General features: G+C 44.0%; 1 protein-coding gene across 1 annotated transcript in view; it reads right to left on the minus strand.

The window, feature by feature from the left end:
• The window catches only part of ANXA4 (annexin A4), an 80,646-nt gene that overhangs the window by 11,750 nt on the left and 40,914 nt on the right, over window positions 1–27,982 (minus strand). The window contains exons 3-8 of the mRNA XM_005575673.5: window positions 27,358–27,445; window positions 10,825–10,919; window positions 8,257–8,370; window positions 6,784–6,874; window positions 4,149–4,228; window positions 2,090–2,146 (exon numbers count right to left, since the gene is read on the minus strand). Of these exons, the coding sequence (XP_005575730.2) occupies window positions 2,090–2,146; window positions 4,149–4,228; window positions 6,784–6,874; window positions 8,257–8,370; window positions 10,825–10,919; window positions 27,358–27,445 (525 nt within the window). The remainder of the gene's footprint in view (window positions 1–2,089; window positions 2,147–4,148; window positions 4,229–6,783; window positions 6,875–8,256; window positions 8,371–10,824; window positions 10,920–27,357; window positions 27,446–27,982) is intronic.

A 27,982-nucleotide genomic window follows, 5' to 3' on the forward strand; every position in this document is an offset into this window, starting at 1 on the left:
GACTAATACATTGCTTTAATTAATAAAGCATAGTAGTTGGCTGGGCACGGTGGCTCATGCCTGTAATCATAGCACGTTGAGAGGCCAAGGCAGGTAGATTGCTTGAGCCCAGGAGTTTGAGACCAGCCTGGGCAATATAGCAAAACCCCACCTCTACCAAAAAAATATTCAAAAATTAGTCGGGCATGCTGGCATGTGCCTGTAGTCCAGCTACTCAGGAGTCTGAGACGGGAGGATCACTTGAACCTGGGAGGTGAAGGTTGCAGTGGGCCAAGATTATGCCACTGCACACCAGCCTGGGAGACAGAGCAAGAACCTATCTCAAAAAAAATAAAAAATAAAAAATAAGATACAGGTTAGTGGAAGTGACACTGTGATTTCTGAGGCTAGATCATAAACAATCCTGCAACCGCCATTGGTTCCATTAGAATGCTTGCTTTCTGGGTGCTCCCTTTTGAAACCCAGCTGCTATGCTCCAAGATTCCCAAGCCACACACAGACCTCTATCCCCTCTAATGAAAGCAACAAGTTCTCTTTTGCATAAAACTAAGTTGTTCATACCTTACACACTGAATGGGACCAATCCCTCATTATGGTTATATATTGGTTAAGAATACTGGGTCTATGGCCAGGCGCGGTGGCTCATGCCTATAATCGCTGCACTTTGGGAGGCCATGGCAGGTGGATCATTTGAGGTCGGAGTTCAAGACCAGCCTGGCCAACATGTTGAAAACCTATCTCTACTAAAAATACAAAAACTAGCTGGGTGGTGGTAGCACATCCTGTGATCCCAGCTATTTGGGAGGCTGAGGTGGGAGAATTGCTTGAACCTGGGAGGGGGAGGTTATGGTGAGCTGATATCATGCCACCATACTCCAGTCTGGTCTGGGTGACAGTGAGACCCTGTCTCAAAAAAAAAAAAAAAAAAAAAAGACAGAATACTGGGTCTAGATGCCAATTGGTTCAAATCCTAGCTCTGTCCTTTATTATCTGTCTGAGCTTGAGCAAGGTACTTGACCTCTCTGAGCCTCAGTTTCCCTGCTTGTAAAATGGGGATAGCAATACTTACCTTATGAAGTTATTGCAGATTCAATGACATACTTCATATAGAATTTGGAACAGTGGGCAGGGTGCGATGGCTCATGCCTATAATCCCAGCACTTTGGGAGGCCGAGGCAGGTGGATCACCTGAGATCAGGAGTTCAAGACCAGCCTGGCCAACACGGTGAAAACCTGTCTCCACTAAAAATACAAAAAATTTGCTGGGTATGGTGGCAGGCACCTGTAATCCCAGCTATTTGGGAGGCCGAGGCAGGTGGATCACCTGAGATCAGGAGTTCAAGACCAGCCTGGCCAACACGGTGAAAACCTGTCTCTACTAAAAATACAAAAAATTTGCTGGGTATGGTGGCAGGCACCTGTAATCCCAGCTATTTGGGAGGCTGAGGCAGGAGAATTATTTGAACCCAGGAAGCGGACGTTGCAGTGAGCCAAGATCATGCCATTGCACTCCAGCCTGGGCAACAAGAGTGACATTCCATCTCAAAAGAAAATTTAGAACAGTGTTTGGTATCTGGTAGTGACCCACTTTTTATTAGCTATTAGTGTTATCTGGCCACAGCTGATTAGACCATGGATTGGTTCCAGGACAACCATCACTGGGCTGGGAAACAGAGAGGCAAATGCCTCTTGGGGTTTCCTATTAATTTTACCCAGCAGGGTATACACTGTGCCAGGCTATTTTATATAGGTTCTATCAAATGTCCTCTTTGATGAAGAAAAATGCACAGTGAACAGTCCCTTTCACCTCCAAGGCATTCAGAAGACACTCAGTGGTTCTCCGGGATTGCCACACAATGGTCCTAAGGCTGAGAAACCTGGAACCCAGGAGTGCTTATATAATGATGTCCAGCCCCAGGCACCTCCGCGAGAAACCTGTTATTAAAGGCCATCTGTGGGAATGTTTTTAAAGAACATATCCAAGCCTGGCTAATATACACTGTAATATAAGATGTTGTCCACCCACTAAGGCCTGTCTTATTGGCAAAAGAGAAGAAAACTGGAAGAAAGAAGCTGCAGTTCTACCAACCTGGGCATCCTGTCTCACGAGAGCATCGTCCAGATAATTTCCTTCATCCCTCCCACCCTGAGGATGAGAAAACAAACAAAAAGTAATTTGAGAATATACATGAAGATATGGGGACACCATTAAGATAGCAGGTCTAGAGTAATGAGACAAAATACCATGAGGAGTGGGGCTTCAGACCCAGGGAGGAAGGACAGACATCCTCGAAATGTGCTCACATTATTACCATGGCTCTGATGTGTGCCTAGAGGGCTGAGGCTCAGTGTGGCCCCTAACATTGCATGGGTGCCTTTGCCAATAGAAGGAGAAGGAGAATAAATGCTTCCCAGGGACAGCTCCCTCCACTATCTCCTGGCCTCATCCACACCCCACTCTCCTGTGTCTTCCCAGCTGACTCATGCCTTCCTAACTGGCAAATCTACATTGATCAACCTCTGCCAAAAGGGGGTCGGGGTGTGCTTGTAGTTCCAGCTACTCAAGAGGCTAAGGTGGGAGGATGGCTTGAGGCCAGGAGTTCAAGGCATTGAGCTAAGATGGCACCTGTGAATAGCTGGTCTGGGAAACACAGCAAGACCTTGTATCTTTAAAAAAAAATAAAAGCTGGGGAGGCTGGGAACAGAGGAGAGTCAAGAGAATATGGGACCTATGGTGGGACTTGAGGATCCCATAAAAATGTCCCCCTACCCCTCAGCAACACCAGCTCACAAGAAGGCAGGGTGGAAGCCTCTGAAGAATGCTAACAAGTGACAAAATGGGCTAACTTCCTCTAGTTTGTAGGCTATTTTTATTGTTATACTGTGTCGATATTCTATGGTCTAGGCATGGCTCATCAGAGTGGTAAATATGGGTGGAAAAGAAAAAGTGGGAAAGAAATATGAGACACAGGCAGGTGTTACTAAGTAAATATTGGAGACAAGAACAACGTGAAAATTGGAGATGATTTCTAGGGTTCTGCTTCTTTAAGTGTAGGAGGAACAGCAGCAACATTAACAGAAACAGACAAGTCAGGAAGAAGAGCTGGTTTGAAGGGAAAATGAGTTCCGGTTTAATTCATGAGGACTGGTTTAAGGGGATAGTAGAATATCCATAAGGAAACATCTAAAAAGCAATGTGAAATGAGAGTCTCACGCTCAGGAGGGGGTGAGGCCGGGGATAAAGATGCAGTTGGGAAGTGATGTGAAATGTCTCGAGTCTCCAGCTTCCCTTTTCAGGCACCCCTGCCCCACCTAGCTCAGTCCTGCTTTATTTTCCAGCTGGAATATTCCAGGTAGCTTCGTACCTGGTTGTCCAGCCTCCAGTTCCCGCCACTGTTCATCCTACATGTCACTATTACATTACTCTTCTGAAAGTGCAGCTCCAGTCACATCACTTCCATCATCGTTGTCATCATCACGTCATCTACTGCTCCCAAATCAGTAAGTGTAAACTCCTCCCAACATAGAATTCCCGTTTATCCTCCCACCCTGTTTCCAGAATCACAAGCCCAACTGTTCAGTCAGTTGTTCCCTGAACCCCCTGTTCCCTGCCTTGTTCTTGCTGTTCTCCCTGTCTGGAATACACCCACCCATGTCTCTGCCTCTTGAAATTCTAGTAATCCTCCAAGTCCTCTCTGAACCAGCATCTCTGTCATGAAGGCTTTTCTTTGTTTCCACAACCAAAATTTCTCCTTGAATCTTCTTTTTCCTATGCGCCTCTCCTTTGGCATGTAATCTTTTCATGCCTTCTAGCAACTTGTGTACCTGATGTATTCCCTTATGACAATATATACTGTTAAGGCCCAGGAACTGCCTCTGAATCATCTTCATAACTCTCTATGCACTGAGTGACAGGGGGACCTGGCAGGTATTAGGTACTTGTAAATATCAAATTAAAGTAGAACAAATGGGCATGAAGGATTAGCTAGAGTCTCTGAAGGAGAAATAAGATAAAGGAACAGAGGGGTCCAAGAACAGCACCTGGGGAATATCCACATGTCAGGGACTGAAAGGATGAGAAAGGCTGGCAAAGGGGATAGAGTGGACATTTCAACAAAACCCACCCCCCATCAGAAGCAGTCACTCACAGCTGACAGAGACACCAGCACTCGCTGGAACATGAACGATGTGTCAGAGCGAATGTCATCTTCAAGGCTCCGTCCATATTCTAGCAAGAGAGTGAAATTAGCTACATCAGAATAAAGAGTCTTGCCCAATGTCCTGTCACACTCCAGAGCACTCTGTACCCTCAAGACCAGCCTGCTTATGGAAGCAGCTTATCACCCCACACACAGTTTTTCAAAAACTAAACTCTGGTAAAATGGTCAAGATAAGCTTATCCTGTCACAAGATATTCCTATTTTTGTTTTGTTTCTTTCGAGATGGAAACTCATTCTATTGCCCAGGTTAAGAGTCTGAAGTGCAGTGGCACCATCTCAGCTCACTGCAACCTCTGCCTCCTGGATTCAAGCAATTCTCCTGTCTCAGCCACCCGAGTAGCTGGGATTACAGGTGCGCCCCACCATGCCCGGCTAATTTTTGTATTTTTAGTAGAGATGGGGTTCTGTCATTTTGGCCAGGCTGGTCTTGAACTCCTGACCTCAGGTGATCCACCTGCCTTGGCCTCCCAAAGTTCTGGGATTACAGGCGTAAGCCACTGTACCCAGCCGAGATATTCCCAATTCTTAAAATGTGGGGTTGAAAAAGCTGGAGCTGAAATCCTCCCTCTGTGCTTCCTGCCACCCAGGGGTCTGATCTGAATGTGGTTCTCAGTGATGCAGAGAGAACCTGCTGCTTCACGGATGGAAGGCAACCACATAGGAGCTTCTGAACCCAGCTTTGGGGTGGGGCTGGGGTCGGAGCACCATCAAGGGCAAATCCTAGCATATGCCTTTCTGCCACGTCTCTCACTTGGGAGGTTCTGACAGGTTATCCACAAGAAGCTCCATGGCCAAGTGCAGTGGCTCATGCCTATAATCCTAACACTTTGGGAGCTGAGGAGGGCAGATTGCTTGAGTCCAGGAGTTCGAGACCAGCCTGGGCAACATGGTGAACCCCCATCTCTACAAAAAATACAAAAATTAGCTGGGTATGTTGGCACATGCTTGTAGTCCCAGCTACAGGGGAGGCTGAGGTGGGAGGATCACCTCAACCTGGGGAGGTCAAGGCTGCAGTGAGCCATGCTCATGTCACTGCACTCCAGCCTGGGCCACAGAGTGAGACCCTGTGTCACAAAAAAGGGTGGGGGAGCTTCAGCAAGAAATTAAAAATCACTTCTTTATTAATTTTTAAAAAGCAAAAACAAAAAGAGAAGCTCCAGCCCTTCATAGCCCTCAGGGAAGAAAACCCTCATTGGGCAGATGTGAGGACTGGGTTGCTAAATCCAGACTCCTAAGGTTTAGAATCTCCTGCTCTGAACACTTCCCACAAAGCTCTTATTGTGGTTGTTTTTCTTTCTATAAAGGTAACACATGCTGACCACAGAAGACTTAGGAAAAAACAAATAAGAAAAAGGAAGGGACAAGGCGAGGAACTCCACTGCAATCTAGTCACCCAGAAATAATAATCATTGATAACATTTCTGTAAATATCCTTCCTCATTTTCCCCCATATACACACATTATCTTCATTTATTTAAAAAATAATGTTATTAACTGTGTTAATTTTTTTAAAATGGGATCATAGCATACTATTTTATGGCTTGTCTTTTTCACTTATATGTACTACACCATTTAATAAATATTTTAATAATATTGTTGGCCAGGTGCAGTGGCTCACACCTGTAATCCCAGCACTTTGGGAGGTCGAGGTGGGCAGATTGCTTGGACCCAGGAGTTTGAGACCAGCCTGGGCACCATGGCGAAACCCCATCTTTACAAAAAATACAAAAATTAGCTGGGTGTGGTGGCGCACGCCTGTGGTCCCAGCTACTCAGAAGGCTGCAGTGGGTGGATTGCTGAAGCCCAGGAGGTCGAGGCTGCAGTGAGCTATGATGGGGCCACTGCACTCCAGCCTGGGCAACAGAGTGAGACCCAGTCTCAAAAAAAAGGTTAAATAAAAGAAAAAAAATACTCTTTGATATAAGTTTTAATGACTACATAACAGTTCATTGTGTAAGTGTATCGTATTTTGTTTAGACATTCTGCTACTGTTGGACATTTTTAGCTAATGTAGACAATACTGAATAAACACTGTGAGATCTAAACCTTCGTTCATGTTTAGTTATAGTCTCAGGGCAAAAAGTCAGGCATTTTTTAAAGGCACTTCGTATGTATCACCCTCTGGAGGGCTCTAAGGGGGAGTGAATGGCTGTCATTCTGATTTGGCTGGAGGACATACAGTCCAGTCTGAAGGGAAGAATATGGGCCAGACAGCCCCTCCAGACCATTCCTTGGAATGCTAAGATCTGCTGGTGCCACCACTTTTGAACAAGTACCTTAGATTCTTTGTCTGATAATAAGGAACAACTTTCCAACTTTTAGGGTAATAAAATACTGCACTGGGTAGGCAAAATAGTGTGTCATCTTCACCTGAGAAATCTTAAGAAGCCAACAGACCACCATTTGCCTAAACAGGGATCTCTCTCAAAGCAGAGCTTGGCACCAAGGATCCCTCATGCTCAGTATTCTATGAAAAGTCTAATCAGCAGACAACCACCCGCTGCTACCCTCATTCTCTCATCACAGCGAAACCTCAGCCAGGGCCACTGCGGATGTCACGTACGCTGCTGGTAGGTTTGGCTTATGCGCCGGATCTCCTCAGGGGTCCGGGAGGCCAGGATCTCAATTAGGCAGCCCTCATCAGTGCCAGCTCCCTAAACAAGAAACCAGAGGACAGGGCTATATGAGCCAGTTTACAAAGCTGAGGCCCAGACACAGAAGGAATACAGCCATGAATCTGCAGAGAATAAAGACAATCCACTGTGTTCTAGCAACAGGATTTGTTCACTTTTATTGTCCTGCCTGAAACCCAAAGTGTTTGCCATAATAATTATGAGTAATAACAAACATTTCTAGGTTGTTTACTATGTGTTGGTTACTCCAGGATAGGTACAGTTTCTGCCCTCTGGGAACTTAATTTTTCCTTGACCTCTTCTACTCTCTCCCTCTGAAGGGCAGAATTTTCTGGCAAAGACTTTGTCACCTCTTTGCTTTCCCAGAGCCTGGCCCAGAACCTTCCACAAGTCTGAGTATTTATTGACCTGGTTGAGGAGGATAACTGTACTCCTCGACTTATGATGAGGAGTACAATATACTGAAAATTTTTAAGTAGAACCATCCTAAGTTGGGGACCATTTGTATTTGCATTACATACTTGGTCATTAAAATTCAGCAGACCCAGGCTAGGGCACAGTGGGTAGGTCATCTAGGGAAGCCAAGAACTCTTTCGCCAGTTCTAAGCCTATAGTAGACCTGGAGGCCCCAAGGTGTCAGTCATAAAGTTACATATCTCAAAAGTAGTTAACATGACCACGAAGTCTCTAGAGCTGTACTAAAAGCCACAATTATAATCACTCCCCATTGAGCCACAGGAAGGAGCAAGTGATGCCCTTTTTGGAAAAGAATTTTTAAATGGTCATTGGTATAATGTAATGTTGTTTTCAAGTTGTCATAAATGAAGGAAAATCTCCTATACTTTACACCTGCCATTCTCAGAAGGCCTTGGTCATAGTTTCTTTTTTTTAAAAAAAATTTAACTTTTACTTTAAGTTCAGGGGTACATGTGCAGTTTTGTTATATAGATAAACTTGTATCATGGGGGTTGTTGTACAGATTATTTCATTACCCAGGTATTAAGCCTAGTATCCATTAGTTATTTTTCCTGATCCTCTCCCTCCTCCCACCCTCCATCCTCCAACAGGCCCCAGTGTGTGTTGTTCCCCTCTATGTGTCCATGTGTTTTCCTCATTTAGCTCCCACTTGTGAGTGAAAACATACGGTATTTGATTTTCTGTTCCTGCCTTAGTTTGCTAAGGATAATGACCACCAGCTCCATCCATGTTCCTCCAAAGGACATGATCTTGTTCCTTTTTACAGCTATTCCACGGTGTACATGTACCACATTTTCTTTATGCAGTCTACTATTGATGGGCATTTAGGTTGCTTCCATGTCTTTGTTATTGGGTGACAGTCTCTTAAGAAAGCACATCAGCGTTTGCATCAGCAGCACCAAGAGCACAAGAGGAAGAGCACAGACCTTCATGGCCCTTCGCAGCTCTTGCACGTCATACAGCACCGTGGGCGTCATCATCCCCACAATCACCTGCTCGAAATTGCCACTCAGTTCTGACTTCAGGTCGTCTATCAAGTCCTGCAATGCAAGAAAGTAGCTCCACTTAACTGCGACAGCAAATGAGACCAGCCACTCTCCAGTGTGGTCCAGGGATATCTGGGGTCTCCAAGACCCTTTCAAGGAGCCTGCAAGTCAAACCTATCCTCGGAATAACACTCAGATGTTATTTGCCTTTTCACTGTCATTCTTCCACAAGCATACAGTGGGGTTTTCCTAAGGCTATTTGACATTGTCTGTGCATCAACAACTGTTCAAATACTCTCCCCATTTTCAAGTACATATCTGTACAAGACCAGATTTTCTTCATATACCTCAACCCAAACAACATATCATAACAAATTGAAGTAGAAACAGATATGAGAAGCCATCTGTCTTCCATTAAGCCAGACATTAAAGAGATCTGCAAAATGTAAAACAATGCCAGTCTTCTCACTAAATTTTTTTGTTTTGGGACATATAGCTATTTTTTCATTAAAATGTTATTTATAGTAACATACAATACACTTATTGTTTTTACTAAGTTAACAAATATCTATTTTTAAATGCCCTCAGTTTTAGTTTCTAATAGGGCAAATATCAAAAGATAGAACCCACAAAACCAAAAGTCCTAAAAAATTTAAGAGGTAAAGGAGCCTTGAGGTTAATATGCTTGTAGACACTGATGTAAATGTACTTGCCTACTTAACAATATGTCTTGAATATATTTCCAAGTCAGTATTCACTGATAATCTTTTTAGTAGCTGTGGAGATTTCTATAGATAGGTGCAATATAATTTTTCTTTTTTTTTTTTTTGAGACGGAGTCTCGTTCTGTTGCCCAGGCTGGAGTGCAGTGGCACAATCTCGACCTTACTTGCCTTGGCCTCCCAAAGTGCTAGGATTACAGGTGTGAGCTACTACACCTGGCCTAATTTCTTTAACTAGTCATCTGTTTCTATTTTTCTACTGTTATATACATAAGGCATTTAGTTGTATCTTTGTGATCATTCATGATTATTTCATAAGGCTCAATTCCTAAGATATAATTTCCAAATATAATTATTTGGAAAATGGACCGAATTCTAAACATGTTTATTCACATTTCCTCCTAGAACAGGTCAGAGAGTTTAAGAACCTGTTTAAGATCAACTGACTAAGAAGGAGCTGAATCGCTATTCTCTATTTTTTTTTTTTTTAGATGGAGTCTCACTCTGTTGCCCAGGCTGGAATGCAGTGGCACAATCTCGACTCACTGCAGCCTCCGCCTCCCAGGTTCAAGCAATTCTCCTGCCTCAGCCTCCCAAGTAGCTGGGATTACAGGCAGCCGCCACCACACCCAGCTAATTTTTTTGTATTTTTAGTAGAGATGGGGTTCCACCATGTTGGTCAGGCTGGTCTCAAACTCCTGACCTCAGGTGATCCACTCACCTTGGCCTCCCAAAGTGCTAGGATTACAGGTATGAGCCACCACGCCTGGTCTAATTTCTTTAACTAGTCATCTGTTTCTATTTTTCTATTGTTATATACATAAGGCATTTAGTTGTATCTTTGTGATCATTCATGATTATTTCATAAGGCTCAATTCCTAAGATATAATTTCCAAATATAATTATTTGGAAAATGGACCGAATTCTAAAGATGTTTATTCACATTTCCTCCTAGAACGGGTCAGAGAGTTTAAGAACCTGTTTAAGATCAATTGACTGAGAAGGATCTTAATCGTTCTTCTTTTTTTTTTTTTTTGTTTTTGTTTTTGTTTTTGTTTTTTTTTTGAGGCGGAGTCTCGCTCTGTCGCCCAGGCTGGAGTGCAGTGGCGCGATCTCGGCTCACTGCAAGCTCCGCCTCCCGGGTTCCCGCCATTCTCCTGCCTCAGCCTCCCGAGTAGCTGGGACTACAGGCGCTGCCGCCACGCCCGGCTAATTTTTTTGTATTTTTAGTGGAGACGGGGTTTCATTGTGTTAGCCAGGATGGTCTCGATCTCCTGACCTTGTGATCCGCCCGTCTCGGCCTCCCAAAGTGCTGGGATTACAGGCTTGAGCCACCGCGCCCGGCCTACTTTTTTTTTTTTTTTTCTTCAGATGGAGTCTTGCTCTGTTGCCCAGGCTGGAGTGCAGTGACATGATCTTGGCTCACTGCAACCTCCACCTCCTGGGTTCAAGCAATTCTCCTGCCTCAGCCTACAAAGTAGCTAGGATTACAGGTGCCTGGCACCATGACCAGCTAATTTTTGTATTTTTAAGTAGAGATGGGGTTTCACCATATTGTCCAGGTTGGTCTCAAACTCCTGGCCTCAAGTGATCAGCCTGCCTTGGCCTCCCAAAGTGCTGGGATTACAGGTGTGAACCACCACACCTGGCCTCGAGAACATCTTTAAACAAGACAAAGGATCGATCTTTTAAAACACAGGGTCACTTCAGGATCCTAGATCAGGAAGAGGCCCTGCTTCCTGTTGCTGCCAAGTCAGCCAGACAGAGCAGGAAAGACTGTGGCCTACCCTGCCGATGGTGCTCTTGTAGGCCGTCCTGATCTCCTGGCGCTGGGCGGTGTTGCGGTAGGCAAGGACGCTAATAATGGCGTCTTCATCAGTGCCTGGGGACAGAACAGAGACAGCAGGTGAGTGTGATTGGAGAGAGGAATGAGAAAGCGGGTTCCTCTGTGGACACTGGAGTTACCCAAACACACGCAGAGGACTTTCTAAGAAAAGAGGCCCTTATTCAGAGAGTTTTCTACTTTTTGGGAAACAGATGCTAGGTTTGGGACTTAGCCTCTCCTTTAATTGGCTGTTTACTACTGAACAAAATGGTTAACTTTCTAAACATTAGTTAGTTTCCTTATCTGCAAATGTGAATGATGACAGTGATTTCCTTCGATCGGCTGCTGCAAGTGTTAAACAATATAATTAAATGCGTAGCACTTACTAAACATTTAATAAATGTTGGCTGGAGTAATTATTCTTCCTCTCCTCTAGAATTGTCTTTTTTTTTTTTTTTTTTTTTTTTTTTTTTTTTTTTTTGAGAGGATGTCTTGCTCTGTCGCCCAGGCTGGGTGCAATGGCGTGATCTCAGCTCACTGCAACCTCCACCTCCTGGCTTCAAGTGATTCTCCTGCCTCAGCCTCCTGAGTAGCTGGGATTACAGAGCTGTGCCACCACCCCCAGCTAATTTTTGTATTTTTAGTAGAGGCAGGGTTTCACTATGTTGACCAGGCTGGTCTTGAACTCCTGACCTCAAATGATCTGCCCGCCTCGGCCTCCCAAAGTGCTGGGGTTACAGGTGTGAGACATCGTGCCCAGTCATCTCCTCTCGAATTCTTTTCATGTCTTTTGAATCTCCTATCTCTCTCTTCCATATTCTTGCCTTTTCTTTGTTTTTATCTCTTTATCATCTCCTCTGAGTTTTGAAACAATTCAAACTTGTCTTTTAATTCACCAATTTGGCATTTTGCAGAGTTTAAATTGGCTGTAACTACGTTCACTGTGTTTTAAAATCTGGAACTATGTTTTTCACTTCTAAGCTATCTTTCCTGAACACAAACGGTTCCCTTTTAGAACTGCTGACAAATTACCATGATACAATATCTTACTAAAACTTTAAGCAAAAATTACAAATTAAAAATGTTCTAAGTTTTGCTTGCCTGTTTCTTGCAGCAGCTTTTACAAAGAGACTTTATTCTGATTTTTCGAATTGGTCCCTTATCTTTATAACAGCTGGATGTTCATAAATGTTTGGTGAATCTTCTGTTTCCTCATTGTTTATGCTGTATGGGGGGTTGGGATAGGTTTCAGAAGTGATTCTACTGAAAATATTTCAGGGAGAAGTGAAAAAATACAGCCTCACCTTAGTTATCCTTGGCAAGATTAGAGATAAGATGTGAGTTGTGGGGAGGAAGCTATAGAACTTTAAGTTTACATACCTTGGGGACCTACTTTCTGTTCCTTTTTTTTTTTTTTTTTTTTTTTTTGAGATGGAGTTTCGCTCTGTCACCCAGGCTGGAGTGCAGTGGCACAATCTTGGCTCACTACCTCCGCCTCCCAGGTTCAAGCAATTCTCCTGCCTCAGCCGCCCTAGTAGCTGGGATTACAGGCGCCCACCACCACGCCTGGCTAATTTTTTTTTTGTATTTTTTAGTACAGATGGGGTTTCACCATGTTGGCCAGGCTGGTCTTGAATTCCTGACCTCAGGTGATCCACCTGCCTCAACCTCCCAAAGTGCTGAGATTACAGGCATGAGCCACTATGTCCAGCCGTGTTCCTATTTTTAAAAAGGAGAGGACAATCCATACAACAATGTTTCTCCCTTGGCACTCTCAGCTAGGAGGGGATGTGGAGGGGGCAGAGAGGGTTCATTACCTTTTGTTCTCTCCCTGTTTCTTTGAAAGGGATCACTCTTCTCCCCAGTCAAGTCAAGCTGAAATTCTCAAAATAGACTTGATTTTTTTTTTTTTTTTTTTTTTGAGATGGAGTCTTGCTCTGTGGCCATGCTGGAGTACAGTGGCACCATCTCAGTTCACTGCAACCTCCGCCTCCTGGGTTCAAGCGATTCTCCTGCCTCAGCCTCCCTAGTGCTACCACGCCTAGCTAAATTTTGTGTTTTTAGTAGAGATGGGGTTTCACCTTGTTGGCCAGGATGATCTCGATCTCTTGACCTCGTGATCTGCCCACCTAGGCCTCCCAAAGTGCTGGGATTACAGATGTGAGCCACTGCACCTGGCCAATAGCTTTATTTTTTCACCCTCTCCTTTCCTCTACATTCAAGTCCACTGTCATGAAAAATGTTGCTTTACAGCCTCGTTTGCATTCTTTCCCTCTTTTTATTTCCTACCATAACCACTCCAATTCAAGATTTCAGGGTTTCTTCTTACATAAGTGCAGATGTCTGCTAACGAGTATTCTTAACTCCTGATTGGTCTTCCCAGAGTCTTGCCAGATTCATTTGTGTAAAAAGAAAAACTCACAATGTCCCTCCCCTGCTCAGAAATACACAATGGCTCCCCATCATCTACTGGATTTACTTTAGGCACAGCAGCCTGACATTTGAGACTCTCTACAATATCCCATTCACTATTGTAAACAGCCACATAAAAGGACACTAGGCAGCCAAATTCACGGACTCAGCTCTTGAAATATTGTGCTTTACCCAACTGTGCTGCACTCCATGTTCCCGACCTCCTTCATTACCAGTCTATTGGTTTATATGTCTCCTTAACCCCCTCCATTTAGCATCATGATTCTGGCATATGTTGTTTCCCGGCCAGTGCCTGTGAGACATCCCCCCCTGTCTGTGATTCTTATCGGTGGCTTTCTCAGTAGCACCCCTAGAACCTCCTTCTGGTACCTGCTTTCTCAGAAAGCTCCTGCTTTGCAAGTACCTCCTGCTGATACAGGAGATAGAAAGAAATTGTTTAGGCAGATAGTGAGGGCAGGCTGGGTGTGGGGGCTCACGCCTGTAATCCCAGCACTCTGGGAGGCTGAGGTGGGTGGATCACTTGAGGTCAGGAGTTCAAGACCAGCCTGGCCAACATGGTAAAACCCTGTCTCTTATTTAAAATATAAAAGTTAGCCGGGTATGGTGTTGGGGGCCTGTAATTCCAGCTACTTGGGAGGCAGAGGCATGAGAATCACTTGAACCCGCGAGGTGGAGGTCGCAGTGAGCCGAGATCATGCCAGGGCATTCCACAGCCTGGGTGGCAGAGTAAGGTTCCATCTCAAAAGCAGAAACAAACAAACAAACAAACAAACAAAAAACAGAGAGTGAGGGCAAAAGAGTCCTTGGGAGAACTTCCCTTCTAACAAAAAGCAGCCCCCAAAATCTTTTTTTTTTTTTTTCTAACAAAGAGAAGCCTGAAAGATCAAGCTACAAACGTAGATAAGGAAACTGAAAGCTTGCACAAGGGAATGCTGGCCACTGTGCCAATAGAAAAGGACTACCTGGGGGCCAGGCATGTCCACCATGGAAACTTCATCTTCCCTTTTTTGTTAGCATGTGTACAGTAAGAAAGAAATGTAAGAAAGTACAGCTCAGGCTGAAAATCCACCTGCATAATAAAAGACTGGGGTACCGGCTGCCAGAGATTCGTGCCCTATGCAGATAGCCCACCTGTTTCTAACTGGTTTTTGGTGCCCTGTGTAGATCAGACATCAGCCCTCCCCATCCCCGGCCTCTGCCACAGATCATCTATAAACCCCTCTGCATTTCACTGTGAATTGGCAACCCATTTTTCTGGAATCCCTTTCTGTAGCAGACAGCTAGTCTCTTTCTTTTCCCTATTAAACTTCCACTCTTAACCTCACTCTGTGTGTGTCCACATTCTTGATATCTGTGGTCATGAGACAACAAACCTTGGGTGTCACCCCAGACGAGGCCACTTCACTGCTGCAAGACACTTTTCTGTGTATTTACCATGACTCCCCTAGACCTCAGGACATGCCATTCCACTCATCTGAAACACCTTGTCTCTTAACTCTGTTTATGGAAATTCAATCATCTCCCAAGGTCCATTTTAACTTCTACATCCTCCAAGAAGCTTTGCCTATTGCCCCCAAGTGAAACGTGATCTCTTCTCTCTGAACCCCAGTAGGATCTTATTTGTGCCCCTCCTGTTACTGTTATATTATGAATTAATCACAGTTATTTCTGTGCATGCCTTAGCTATGCTAGCATTCATAGACTATTTGAACACAAGAACTAGGGATTATAATCCTTGTCTCCTCCAACAGTCTGCCTTGCACTGGCCCACACATAACAGGCACTGAAAAAGGATGGTTGTGCCAAATGTCTCCTCACCCTTTATGTTGATAATTCTGAATGTGACCTAGGCTACATTCTGAATTATGGTGTCCTTGTAATACACCAAAGAATTAGGATAAACTGAAAAAAAAGGTGGGTCCTGTACTTTTCTCTTTTTATGAAAAAGGGAAAAGAAGAAGATACATAGATTCAGGACAATGTTCTCTTCAGAGATGGGCAGCAGCATAGAACAGTGGCTTAAACTCCAGCTCGGGAATCAGACATGAGGCAGCTGATCATGCAAAGATGAAAGGAAAACGTTCTAGGAATTACCTAGAATCCTGAATATACCACTTAGTAGTTCTGGGACCATGGGCAAGTTAGCCAACTTCAGTCAGTCTACTTTACCTTCTCAACAGTAAAACAAGCTGCTGTCAGGATTAAAACAGATAACCCATGGAAAGCATCTATCTCTATGTCTGACACATAGTAGAGCTTAATAAACATTTGCTATTATTGCTACTGTTGTTGTTACTGTTAGCAACCTTGAGGCTGAGTAAAATGAACTCTTTTTGAATAGAAAGATGGTCTCACGGTCAAGTGTTTTTACCCTAATCTCAAGGAGATTCTAAATAGCAGCTAAGAACCAGGGGATACTTCTCTGGCCAAAAGTCCACTGAGACAAGGTCTTGGGGGCAGAGGCTAGGCCAGGTAGCTTGTAGTGCACATAGAATCACTGTACCTACCCAGCATGAAGGTGGTGGCCCCCAAGGAGCTAACTGGAGGGTAGCATGTTGGAAGACACTACCAGTGTTATAGGAGGCAAAAATAAATTATTTAGGTAGATATTTAGGGTAAAGTGAGTCCCCAGCAGAAAACTTTCCTTTTAACAAAAAGCAGCTCAAAAATAGCTCCCTTTCTAATCACACACAGTTAAAAAAAATCACTTCTAACAACAAGCAACCTGAAAGTTCAGGCTGTAAAAAACAGATAAGACAGCTTAAGCACAGAAGGAGGGGTGGAAGTCTCCTGGGTAATCGCCAAACTTCACACTTATACAGTGGACCCCAGTAAAACAGTGGGTCTTAATAAGCACATTCCTTTCCCTTTAGGTGCACTAAGATAGAGAAACTAAAAGCAGACTGGGGGGATGCCTGCAGCTGCAAGAAGATGTATGGGAACAGACACAGAAACTCTCCCTCCCAGATAAGCAAGACAAAGAAACACAGACTAAGAGTCAGCCTATGTGGTCAGGGAATGGGATAAGAGCTGATAAAAAAATTCTGCTCTATACAGACAGCACACTTGGTCCCAACTAAACTGTCAGGCCCTAAGAGGATAAGATATCCCCTCCTCATGAGGCCCCTCCTCCCTAGACCATTTATAAAAACCCTGACATTTTTACTACTGCTTAGCAACCTGCTCTAGACCCCTCTCTGTGATTGTTCTGTTCTGTTCTTTTGCCTATTGAACTCCTGCTCCAAACTCACTCTATGTGTGTGTGCATGTCCTCGACCTCAATCTCCTTGGCCATGAGACCAAGAACCTCAGTATTTACCCCAGACAACAAGGCTGCTTCATTTTGAGGGCTCGTCCAGGATTTGAAGGTGACTTAATCAGAATGGTGAGTAAAGGAGCAGACTCTATTTTCACTTCCAAGTTTTCTTGTCCTCCATTTTAATTCTCTCAAATAACTATCAAAAACACCAGGCATCTGACAGCTGATTAAGGAGCCACAAGGGCTGGCCACCAGTCTTGAAGACTCAGATGTGAGGCTTGCCAGGGAGGGCATAGTCAATCCCCTAGTGACCTCAGGGTGCTGGGAATGTTGGCTCTGTCCAAACTAGTTTCTTTTCACAGAAAGCCTGGCTGTCGCTTGGGGCTGGAATAGGTCCTGGAGCAACTGAGAATTTCTGGCCAGGACCACACCCTGGTGTTATTCAAAAGGCTCCTGGACTGACCCCAGCCTCTGACTGCCTGACTGGGTGTCAGCCACAGGATCCCCAAGTTTTCCTGTTGCAAATCTTATTTTCCTCCTTTCCTTTCTGCAGTCACCATGTCTCCCATCCCCTCTCTGTATGAAATGCTGCAGGAATTTTTACAGCCCAGGAAATAATTCAATTAGACAGGCTTAGCAACCACCTTAGTAACCAGGAATACAGTTCAAGGGATTGCTGTTTTTGTGACTTTTTACAGATAGGGGGATTCCATGATCCAGATCTCAAAGGCTATTTAACTCCTAATGATAACACTTCCTGGGGTTGGGTGGAAGGTTACTTTCCCCCCAGTAAATGCCCCTCTGTCTACTTAGACTGTTTCTTTTCCCATGTGAGGAGCCAGCACTGTCCAGTCAAACTGGATAGCCCCTCTATGAGGCGAATTAACTTTCTCCTGTTAGGAGGTGTGCTGTGGGGACAGCTTGCCACAGGTCAGACTTCTCTCTCCGTCCTTTGTTTAAAGAGCATATGGAGGCAAAGTTACTGCCTGGTATTCCACTAGCACACCTAGTAAAATGGGAATCCTCTCCATGAGGAATCTTGTCTGCCCTTTGCTAAAAGTCTCTGGCTTTTCAGTTCTTCTCCCTTTTACATCCCTCTAACAGATATCAAACCTTACGCCCCCTCTGCAAGTGGGAGAGCTCTGCTTTCAGCAGTGAGGAGGAATATGTCCTCCAAAACCAAATTTTAGTCTCAGTACTCTCTCTGTTAGCAGGAAGGCCACCATTTGACCCTTATGTTCTCTGGAGACACCCATTCTGCCTACAACTAGAATGGCATCGAAATAGAAAGGGGATTTTATGTCTGGAAGTTTATTGGAAACACCACCTAAGAGTAAATTCTCTAGTCCGGTCCATAATAGCAGAGTATAAAGCTCAATCCAGTATACTCCCTCCATTAATGGGCCTTGCTCAAATGCAAGAGTTATATAATCTCTCCTGAGACTCATTTATCAAGAAGCCACGTGGGTCACACAGGTCTAGGAGGTCAGAGGGTAATTACCCAATTATTAGGCAGATGACTAAGGTCATACGGGTAAACATGACTAGCCCATTGATTAGGGCCTCTGGTATTATGCTTGGGGGTCACACCTGCAACCATGGGGCTGCAATTATGGTGCTGGGACCTGGGGACCAAGGAGGGAGAACAGCCGGGAGGACGCTCCTACTGTGTCCCCTCCTCCCTGAGTCACATTGAAAAGAACCAGAAGACCGAGGAACACCTCTACTCTTGTCTCTTTTTCAGATGGGTAACAAGCCATCTTCAGCCGGCGCTCCTCTGGAGTGCATTCTGAAGCACTGGGACTCCTTTGACCCTAAAACTTTGAAGAAAAAGCAGCTCATTTTCTTTTGCACAAGGGCGTGGCCTTCTTACTGTCTCTGGAATGAACAGACATAGACAACTGAAGGGAGCCTTGATTTTAATCTTATCCAACAATTAGATCTTTTCTGTAGACAGGAGAGCAAATGGTCCAAGGTGCCCTATGCACAGGCTTTCTTTGCCCTGCGAGACAACCCAGACCTTAGCAAGCACTGCACAATTGACTCAGCTCTCTTAGCAATCATATCAGGCAGGTCTGTGGAGAGTAATTCCCCTAAGTCAGAAGAGCAAGTTTTGGAGGAGCCACTGGGGGCAGCTTCTAAGTGCCCCAGTCCTAGTTTTCCTAATCTGGGGCCCCCTCCAACTGCACCATCAGCTCCTCCAGCTCCACCATCTCCAAAGCTCCCCACTGCCCCGGCTTCACTCCTACCCCTACAAGAAATGCCAGATGGAAGGGGCACCTCTAGGGTACATGTTCCCTTCTCATTACAGGACCGTAGACAAATAAAGGAAGACTTGGGCCGATCTTCTGATGACTGTAATAGGTAGATAGAGACCTTCCAAAATCTAACTCAGGTGTTTGACTTCACATAGAGGGCTGTTATGCTGCTTCTAAGCCAAACCCTCACTGCAGCTGAAAAGCAGGCAGCTCCTGACATTAGAAGGAAGCCACAGAAACACGTTATAGGACCAGATAGTACCTTGGAAGATCTCCTGAAGGTGGCCACCTCAGTCTTTTACCATAGGGACTGGGAGGAGGCCCAGGAGAAAAAGAAAAAGTGACTAAGGCTCAAGTGGCTGCTTTGCAGGCTTGCAGAGTCCAGGATCCTCAGGAAGCAGCCACTAATTGCTACTGGTGTGGCAAGCCAGGGCACTTTGAGAAGAATTGCCCAGGCAACAAGAAAAAGCCACCTTGACCCTGTCCAGCCTGTGGTGGAGACCACTAGATATTAAACTGCCCCTGAAGATGGAGGTCACTAAGTCCAGAACTGGTCTCACAGATGGTCCGGCAGGACTGACAGGTCCCAGGGCTCAAACCCCTGGCTCCAGTGGCTCAGACTGCCATCACTGCTCAGGAGCCCCAGGTGATTCTGGAAATTGAAGAGAGGAGGGTGGGCTTCCTCCTGGATACTGGAGCCAGTCTCTCTGTTCTCTTGTACAATCCAGGCCTCCCCTCTTCCCATAGCACAACCATGGTGGGTGTCTCAGGAAAGACTCTAACCCAATATTTCTCTCAATCCCTTAGCTGTAGTTGGGGGGACTTATTATTTACACTTGCCTTCTTAATTATGCCTGAAAGTTCCACTCCTTTATTAGGTAGAGACATTTTAGCCCACATGGGCCCAGAGTCTTCATGGCCCCAGGACAAACTCTTTGTCTTCCCTTAGTGAAAGCCAATATTAATCCAGAAGTGTGGGCAACTGGAGGAAGAATAGGTCAAGCTAAAACTGCTAGGCCAGTTCAGATCCACCTTAAAAATCCCACTTCTTTCCCTAACCAGAGACAATGTCCTCTAAAGCCAGAGGCCAGAAAAGGGCTAGAAGCTATTATTAATAACCTAAAAATGCAGGGCCTCCTCAGACCCTGTAACAGTCCTTGCAACACCCCTATACTAGGAGCGCAAAAACCCAAGGGGGAATGGAGACTAGTTCAGGACCTCCGCCTCGTTAATGGGCCATAGTCCCAATTCAGCCAGTAGTCCCTAATGCCCACACCTTGCTGACTCAAATACCTGAAGGAACTAAATGGTTTATAGTCCTAGATTTAAAGGATGCCTTTTTCTGCATACTGTTACATCCTGACTCTCAATACCTGTCTGCCTGTAAGGATCCCTCTGGCCAGACTACGCAGTTAACATGGATGGTGCTGCCTCAGAGATTTCAAAACAGCCCTCATTCGTTTGGACAAGCACTGTCAAAGGACCCTTCTAAGTTCTCCTGTCCTCAGCTCAGGGTCTTGCAGTGTGTCGATGACACTTTCCTCTGTGCCCCAGTCAAGGAAGGCTCAGGAAGATGCTAAGACTTGCCTCCATTTCTTAGCTGAAAGGGAGTATAGAGTCTCAAAATCTAAAGCTCAGCTCTCTCAGACTTCAGTAAAGTACCTAGTTCTAGTCTTATCAGAAGGGACCAGAGCACCAGGTGAGGAAAGGATTAGGCCCATTTCCTTTGATAGTTAGGAAAATTCTTGGGCATTAAATGGATTTTGTAAACCGGGAGTACGTGGGTACAGGGAAATGGCTCACCCTTTATACTGCCTCATAAAAGAAACTCAAAACAGTTAAAACTCACCCCTCTCTTTTTTGGGAACCTAAGGCTCAAAAAGCCTTTAACTAGCGAAACCAAGCCTTCCTGGCTAACACGGTGAAACCTCGTCTCTACTAAAAAGACAATAAAATTAGCCGGGCGAGGTGGCGGGTGCCTGTAGTCCCAGCTACTCGGGAGGCTGTGGCAGGAGAATGGCGTAAACCCGGGAGGCGGAGCTTGCAGTGAGCCGAGATCGCGCCACTGCACTCCAGCCTGGGGGACAGAGCGAGACTCCGTCTCAAAAATAACATAACATAACATAACATAACATAACATAACATAACATAACATAACATAACATAACATAACAGCCCGCAGTCTTTCCATGGGGAAAGCATTCAGTCTCTACACAACAAAAAGGAAGGAAATGGCCCTGGAAGTTTTAACTAAGGCTTGAGGTCCAGCTCGACAGCCAGTGAGTTACTTAAGCAAGGAACTTAAAACTTGGTGGCCAAAGGATGGTCAGTCTGCCTCCAAGCAGTTACAGTAGAGGCTTTGCTGGTGCCAGAGGCCACTGGGTTAACCATAGGAAATAACTGTTTAACGCCACACAATGTAACAGGACTGTTGTCCTCTAAGGAAAGTCACTGGCTAATAAACAATTGCCTCCTCAAATACCAAGCTTTGCTGCTAAAGGGATCTGCAGTCCAGCTGAAAACCTACCCTTGCCTGAGCCCAGCCACTTTCTCCCAAAGAAAACTGGAGAACCTAAACATGATTGTGAACAGGTAAGTGGAGCAAACTGGGTAAAACAAATAATAAGAATCACTGTTTGCATTCTCTGTAAAGTTTTAATTAATGAAAAAGGATTTTCTTAAAGAACATTCAGCTCAATTAAAAGTGGATATCCAAGCTATGGTTATACTTAAAAGGCCTTTATATTTTTCTCTTCATAAATCTTCTTTTCCTGGAAAACATTTTTTTCTCAGTCGACTGAATTTTTTTTTTTTTTTTTTAACTGTGTCTTGCCACTCTTGGTCTATCTAGAATGACTTCTGGTGGCCTGGGACTCCTTGGGGAAACAGAAAAGGCGCCACAAATCCCATTTTAGGAAAAAATCTGTTTTCCTCATGGAGCCTCTAGAATTAAAGGTGAATAAATACCTCTCAAAATCTGTCTTTGTCTTCTGGCTATGCTTGCTTATTAGGCCCTGGAAACTGTATTCCTAGTTCTGTTCTTAAAGAACCTCACTCGGAGGCCAATAATCCAACCGGAACATTGGCACGTGCAAAATCTTATAACTACTGGATCTTCTTCCTTTTGTCTGTGTGGTTACATGTGTGCTACTTATGTAATGTCTATTTAAAAAAGGAACTCTAATTAATTGGCCTAAGAAAAATAAGTGCGTAAGTCAAATATTTTTAAGGGAAAAATAAAAGCTGTGGTACCTTTCAGTTCATGTGACTTCAATCTTTAAAAATAAAAAGAGTCTTAGGAATTATTGGTAAAATACAAATGCCTTCAAGGTATAAAAATGTGGTCTAAATTATGCAGCTCAAATATTAGGTTTGCTAAATATTTCAAGGTTGTTGTAAACTGCTTTTTTTCTTTTTCTTTTTTTTTTTTTTTTTGAGACGCAGTCTTGCTCTGTCACCATGACTGGAGTGCGGTGGCGCAAATCTTGGCTCACTGAAACCTTTGACTCCCTGGTTCAAGCGATTCTCCTGCCTCAGCCTCCTGAGTAGCTGGGATTACAGGCATGTGCCACCACACCCAGCTAATTTTTGTATTTTTAGTAGAGACAGGGTTTTACCATGTTGGCCAGGATGGTCTCGATCTCCTGACCTCAGGTGATCCACCTGTTTCAGCCTCCCACAGTGCTGGGATTACAGGCACGAGCCACTGTGCCTGGTCGTAAACTGCTTCTTTAGCCTTTAAAAACTGTCAACTTGCCTGCTTCACAATTGGTAGGACCTGGGAACATATGGAAGTAACCATGCCCCTAACTATGCTGAAAGGAGTCCAACTTTATCTGCATCTAGCACATAATTAAAACAACCTAACAGGTTTTACATTAAAGTTAAAAATTACTATAAGTTACCATTATAACATGTGATTGAAACTACTGAACATGCAATTGCATGCAAAGTGTGTAAAAACAGTAAAAGATGTTTTTATTTAAAGATTATAAGGAGGCATGGAAATGTATATTTTGCTTAAAAATAAAGAATTGTCTTAAAGTAGAAGGTTTAAGCAAATTGTAAAAAAAGTTGTAAAAATTAATCTTGCAAAGAAAACTCTGTATGTGAACATATTAACTAAATCAAAAGGGCATTATATGGTTTTTTTCTGTAAATTAATCACTGAAATAAAAGCACAGCAAGGTTTTCCTAAAGTGCTAATCTACTCTTTAGAAAAACTTGTCAAGGGCTATAACAGGTATGTGAAAATCTCACTTCATGGTCAAACTGGTTAAAATTAAATAGGATTGTCTATAATGTTTCATTTAAAATTAAGGTTAACATTAATAGTAAACTAATGCAAAGGTAAAATTTAACTTTCAACACAGGAGTTTCATGGAATAGAAAAGAATGAATGGTTTTTGCTTTTTCAAATTTCTGGCTCATCATTTTGGCAAAAACAAAAAACTTATGGTAATCTAAAAGTCTATTTCATAATATCAAGTGTTTTAAATTTTAAATATACTTAACAGGCTTCCCAAAGTCAAACTTTAGTCTCAAGGTTGTCTTTCCTAACCCCTGGCTTTTGGGTGCTGCAGAGGACCCCCGAAGCATCTAGAAGAGAGGTAAACAGAATTATTTAACATGTTGAGGAACATAAAATTACCAAAATGATGTCTAATACTCTTCAGGTTATATTTTAGGGGATAATATTAACATGTGTTCCAAAACTGTGTGGGATGTCTGTGGTTCTAGTGTCTGAATGTGTGCTATTACAATTAAGCTTGTTATGTTGGGTTTTTGAAAACCACAAAAATAACCAAATTTCTTTGTTAATTGTATTTCTGACTATCCAAACTGGACATTTTGTCATTTACAGACAATTGTTGTTTTGTTTTAATTCTCTTCAAAAGATGGTTTATAATCAAGCCGTGGGACTTCAGTAAGTTCTCTCCAATGCAGGTTTGTCATGACCAAAAAATGTACAGGACTCATAAAAGGCTAAAATGTTTATCACTATCAAACAAAACAAAAGTTAATGGAATGAACTAAACTAATAGAAAACTAAAGCAATATTCCTCATTTATGCTTAGAACATGGCTAATCCTTATTTTATTTTTTAGAGTCAAAAAAACTTGTCTTTAGCTACAGCCTTTGATAACTAAGCAAAGTGTACTACTATAGGCAAAGTTTGGAGCATGTTTATTTCTCTCTGACTAATTCCTCTAGAATTTAGAAACTAGTTATAAATATTCTTAAATTACAACAATATAGTTGTTTGAATCAGTGCAACAAGAATCCATTTTCTCTTGCAACAAAACACAATCGGAAAAACTGGTTGTTTTACCAAGGCTTTGATTGGAAGGGTCTGTTTCCCTTTAAGGGATCAAGCTTAACTTGCTGAGCCAATAAAAAGCCCTGGGGAAAACTGGCCTCATACCTGTCTACACAGTCTCCACACCGGGTTCCTGACCTGCGGTGTGTAAAGAATGTCACTTTCTAACAGGCCTAGGAACCCCATGCTTCTGGAACCTCAAGAAGGAAAAGAATTTATCCAACTCACAGGTATTTAAAAGTACAAACCCATGGCTGGGCTTGGCTTTAAAAAGTCCTATCTATAATTCCTCATGGAACAAGGTTCCATCAAAGCCAATCTAAAAGGCCTATATAAGGATGATTATTCTTGCTGTACTTTATGCAAATAATTAGGCCAAGTATAGGACTGAAGTCTGTTTTACAAACAGCCCAGTCCTATCATAGATTATTTTTAACAAAAATGAGGACAAGAGAAAGAGAAATTATGTTTTAAAACTTATCATACCTCTGTTATTAACTTCTAGTCTCATTAGTTGTTTTTAAGTCCTTGCCGACATTTTAAACTATCCCTGCTTATTCCTGTCAACCAACCAGCAATCTCTGGCTGCAGTTCAGAGAAAACAGAAAGGCATGGGTGACAGAAAAATCTGGAAACATGTTCTAGTTCTGGGCAATTATCCTACAAATCCTGCCAGGTAAACTATAACCCCAAGGTTTCCCTCTTTTTTGGGAAAGGAAGACCAAGGAAGCTAAATAAAGCCAAGCCCCATATACCCACTTACAACAGCACAACCCATCTGAATGGCTCACGGGTATCATATAAACTCTGTTGTCATGGTTACGGCCTATCGTGCCCCCACTAATAACAGTCGTCTTAATACTCATATTTGGAACCTATATTCTAAACCTCCTTGTAAAGTTTATCTCTTCTCGTCTAGAAACCATCAAGCTTCAGATGGTGCCGCAAATGGAGCCGAAAATGAAACTGCCCTCCTACGAAGGACCCTTAAATCAGCCCCAGGAGGAAGCCCCAGCTGCTGTTCCCCACACAACACCACTCTCCAGCAGGAAGGAGCCAGAAGAAATGTCACCCACTTTCCCCTAGCGGCAGTTAGGGATTCTATTTCTGAGGGGGGAAATACGTTATAGGAGTCAGAAATTATTTAGGTAGACAGTCTACCTAAAAAACTGAGTCGCTGGCAGAAAACTTTCCTTTTAACAAAAAGCAGCTGAAAAATAGCTCCCTTTCTAATCTCATGCAGTTCAAAAAAAGTGCTTCTCTTCTAGCAACAGGCAGCCTGAAAGTTGAGGCTGTAAAACACAGAGAAGATGGCTTGAGCACAGAAAGACAGGGGGAAGTCTCCTGGGTAATCACCAAACTTCACACTTACACAATGGGCCCCAGTAAAACAGTGGGTCTTAATAAGCATATTCCTTTCCCTTTAGGCGCACTAAGATAGAGGAGCTAAAAACAGACTGGGGGGATGTCTGCAGCTGCAAGAAGATGTGTGAGAGCAGACACAGAAACTCTCCCTCCCAGGTAAGCAAGACAAAGAAACACAGACTAAGAGTCCATCTATGTGGTCAGAGAATGGGATAAGAGCTGATAAAAAACTCTGCGCTATAGACGTAGCACACCTGGCCCCAACTAACCATTGGGCCCTAGGAGGCTAAGACATTCCCTCCTCAGGAGCCCCCTCCTCAGTAGCCCGTTTATAAAAATGCTGACAATTTTACTACCACTTGGCAACCTGCTCGGGACCCCTCTCCGTGATGGAGAGCTATTCTTTTCTTTTGCCTATTAAACTCCTGCTCCAAACTCACTCTCTCTGTGTGTGTGTGTGTCTGCAACCTCAATCTCCTTGGCCATGACATCAAAAACCTTGGTATTTACCCCAGACAACAAGGCTGCTTCACCAGCCTTCTCACATTAAATTCCACACATTGCATGTCAGTGCTGTCACAGCTGTGTCTATCACCACAGCAACAAGCAGAGGGACTCAAGACAAGAATGTGGACTTAGCGCTGATGACCCGGAGCTTGAGATGGGATCTGCCTAGTGTGAGCCATGGCTCAGTTTCACTCACTATGTGACTTGGTGAGAGTTACTTGGCCTCTCTGGGTCTCAGTTTCACATGTGTAAAATGGGGCTAAAATGACAATAGGAATAGCTGCTTTCGCTAAATCACAGGTTGTTGCATGTATCCAATGAGATAATGTTTGTCAAAGTGCTTTGTAAATCTATGGCACCATATACATACCAGCACTAATTGGAAAACAAATGCATTTCTAAAATTTAATATGCAGATTCATGATGTTGTAATTCTTTTTTTTTTTTTTTTTTTTTTGAGACAGAGTCTCGCTCTATTGCCCAGGCTGGAGTGCAGTGGCACGATCTCGGCTCACTGCAAGCTCTGCCTCCCGGGTTCACGCCATTCTCCTGTCTCAGCCTCCCGAGTAACTGGGATCACGGGCGCCCGCCACCGCGCCCAGCTAATTTTTTGTATTTTTAGTAGAGATGGGGTTTTACTGTGTTAGCCAGGATGGTCTCGATCTCCTGACCTTGTGATCCGCCCACCTCGGCCTCCCAAAGTGCTGGGATTATAGGCTTGAGCCACCGCTCCCGGCCGATGTTGTAATTCAAAGCAGGTTTAAACAACAGGGGAAATCCATAATGAGTATATTAAATGTATCATTCTTTATTAAAGTGAAGAACTAATGCCCCTCCCCATCCAATCCCCAACTTTTCTCAACTTGTCCCATGTGTTTTCTTTCCCTCCCTCCCTCCTTCTCTTCCTTCTTTCTTTCCTTCTTCCCTTCTTTCCCTCTTTCTTTCTTTCTTTTTTGAGATGGAGTCTCACTCTATCTCCCAGGCTGGAGTGCCATGGTGAGATCTCAGCTCGCTGCAACCTTGCCTCCTGGGTTCAAGTGATTCTCCTGCCTCAGCCTCCCAAGTAGCTGGGATTACAGGTGTGTGCCATCATGCTTGGCTAAATTTTTTATTTTTAGTATAGATGGGATCTTGCTATGTTGGCCAGGTTTGTCTCAAACTTTTGGCCTCAAGTGATTTGCCCACCTCAGCCTCCCAAAGTGCTGAGATTACATGCGTGAGCCACCACACCCAGCCTCCCTTGTGTTTTATTAAAGGAAGACCCACGTGATGGCCAGCAGAAATGGCACCCTCCTGTGTGACCCTGTGATATGCAATGCACGCAGGAGGATTCACTTCTAGCAGGACACTTACCGAGCCCTTTCATGGCCTTCCTCAGGGTCTGGGCATCTTCCACGGCGTTGAATCCTGAAGCAGCTTTGACAGTACCTCCTTTGGTTGCCTGAGCACAAAAGACAGTGATGTTACTGAGAGGCAGCCTCTTACCAACATGGAGTCATCTCATTCGGCAAACATTTGCTAAGCACTAACCATAGCCTAGACAGTATTCTGGGTTCTAGGGATACAGAAGTGACCGTGAAAAATGGAGCTCTTGCTCCCCGGGACTGATGCTCTAGCTCATGGGAGGCAGACAGTGAACAAGCCAACAATTCCCAATTCTATGAACTGCCTGGGGGTGAGCAGTGCTGTGAAGCAGATAGAGAGGTCCTACAGGCCCATTCTGAGGAGTGACATTGAGGTTAAGAGCTGAATGAGATGAAGCAGCTGCCCATGCAAAGACGGAGGCAAGGGTTATGGGCAGAGGAAACAGCTCCTGCAAAGACCCTGAGGCCAGAACTAGTTTGTAGGGAGAGCAGGATAGAGGCCAGTGTGGCTCAAGTTGGTGGGCAAGGAGGGGAGGGGAAGATGAACTACATCACCATGGAATCCTGGTCCCCCCAAAAGGGAAAAATATCAAACCTGAATCCAATCAAGCCTC

The sequence above is a fragment of the Macaca fascicularis genome, chromosome 13, assembly GCF_037993035.2.
Source record: "Macaca fascicularis isolate 582-1 chromosome 13, T2T-MFA8v1.1".
Taxonomy (NCBI): Eukaryota; Metazoa; Chordata; class Mammalia; order Primates; family Cercopithecidae; genus Macaca; species Macaca fascicularis.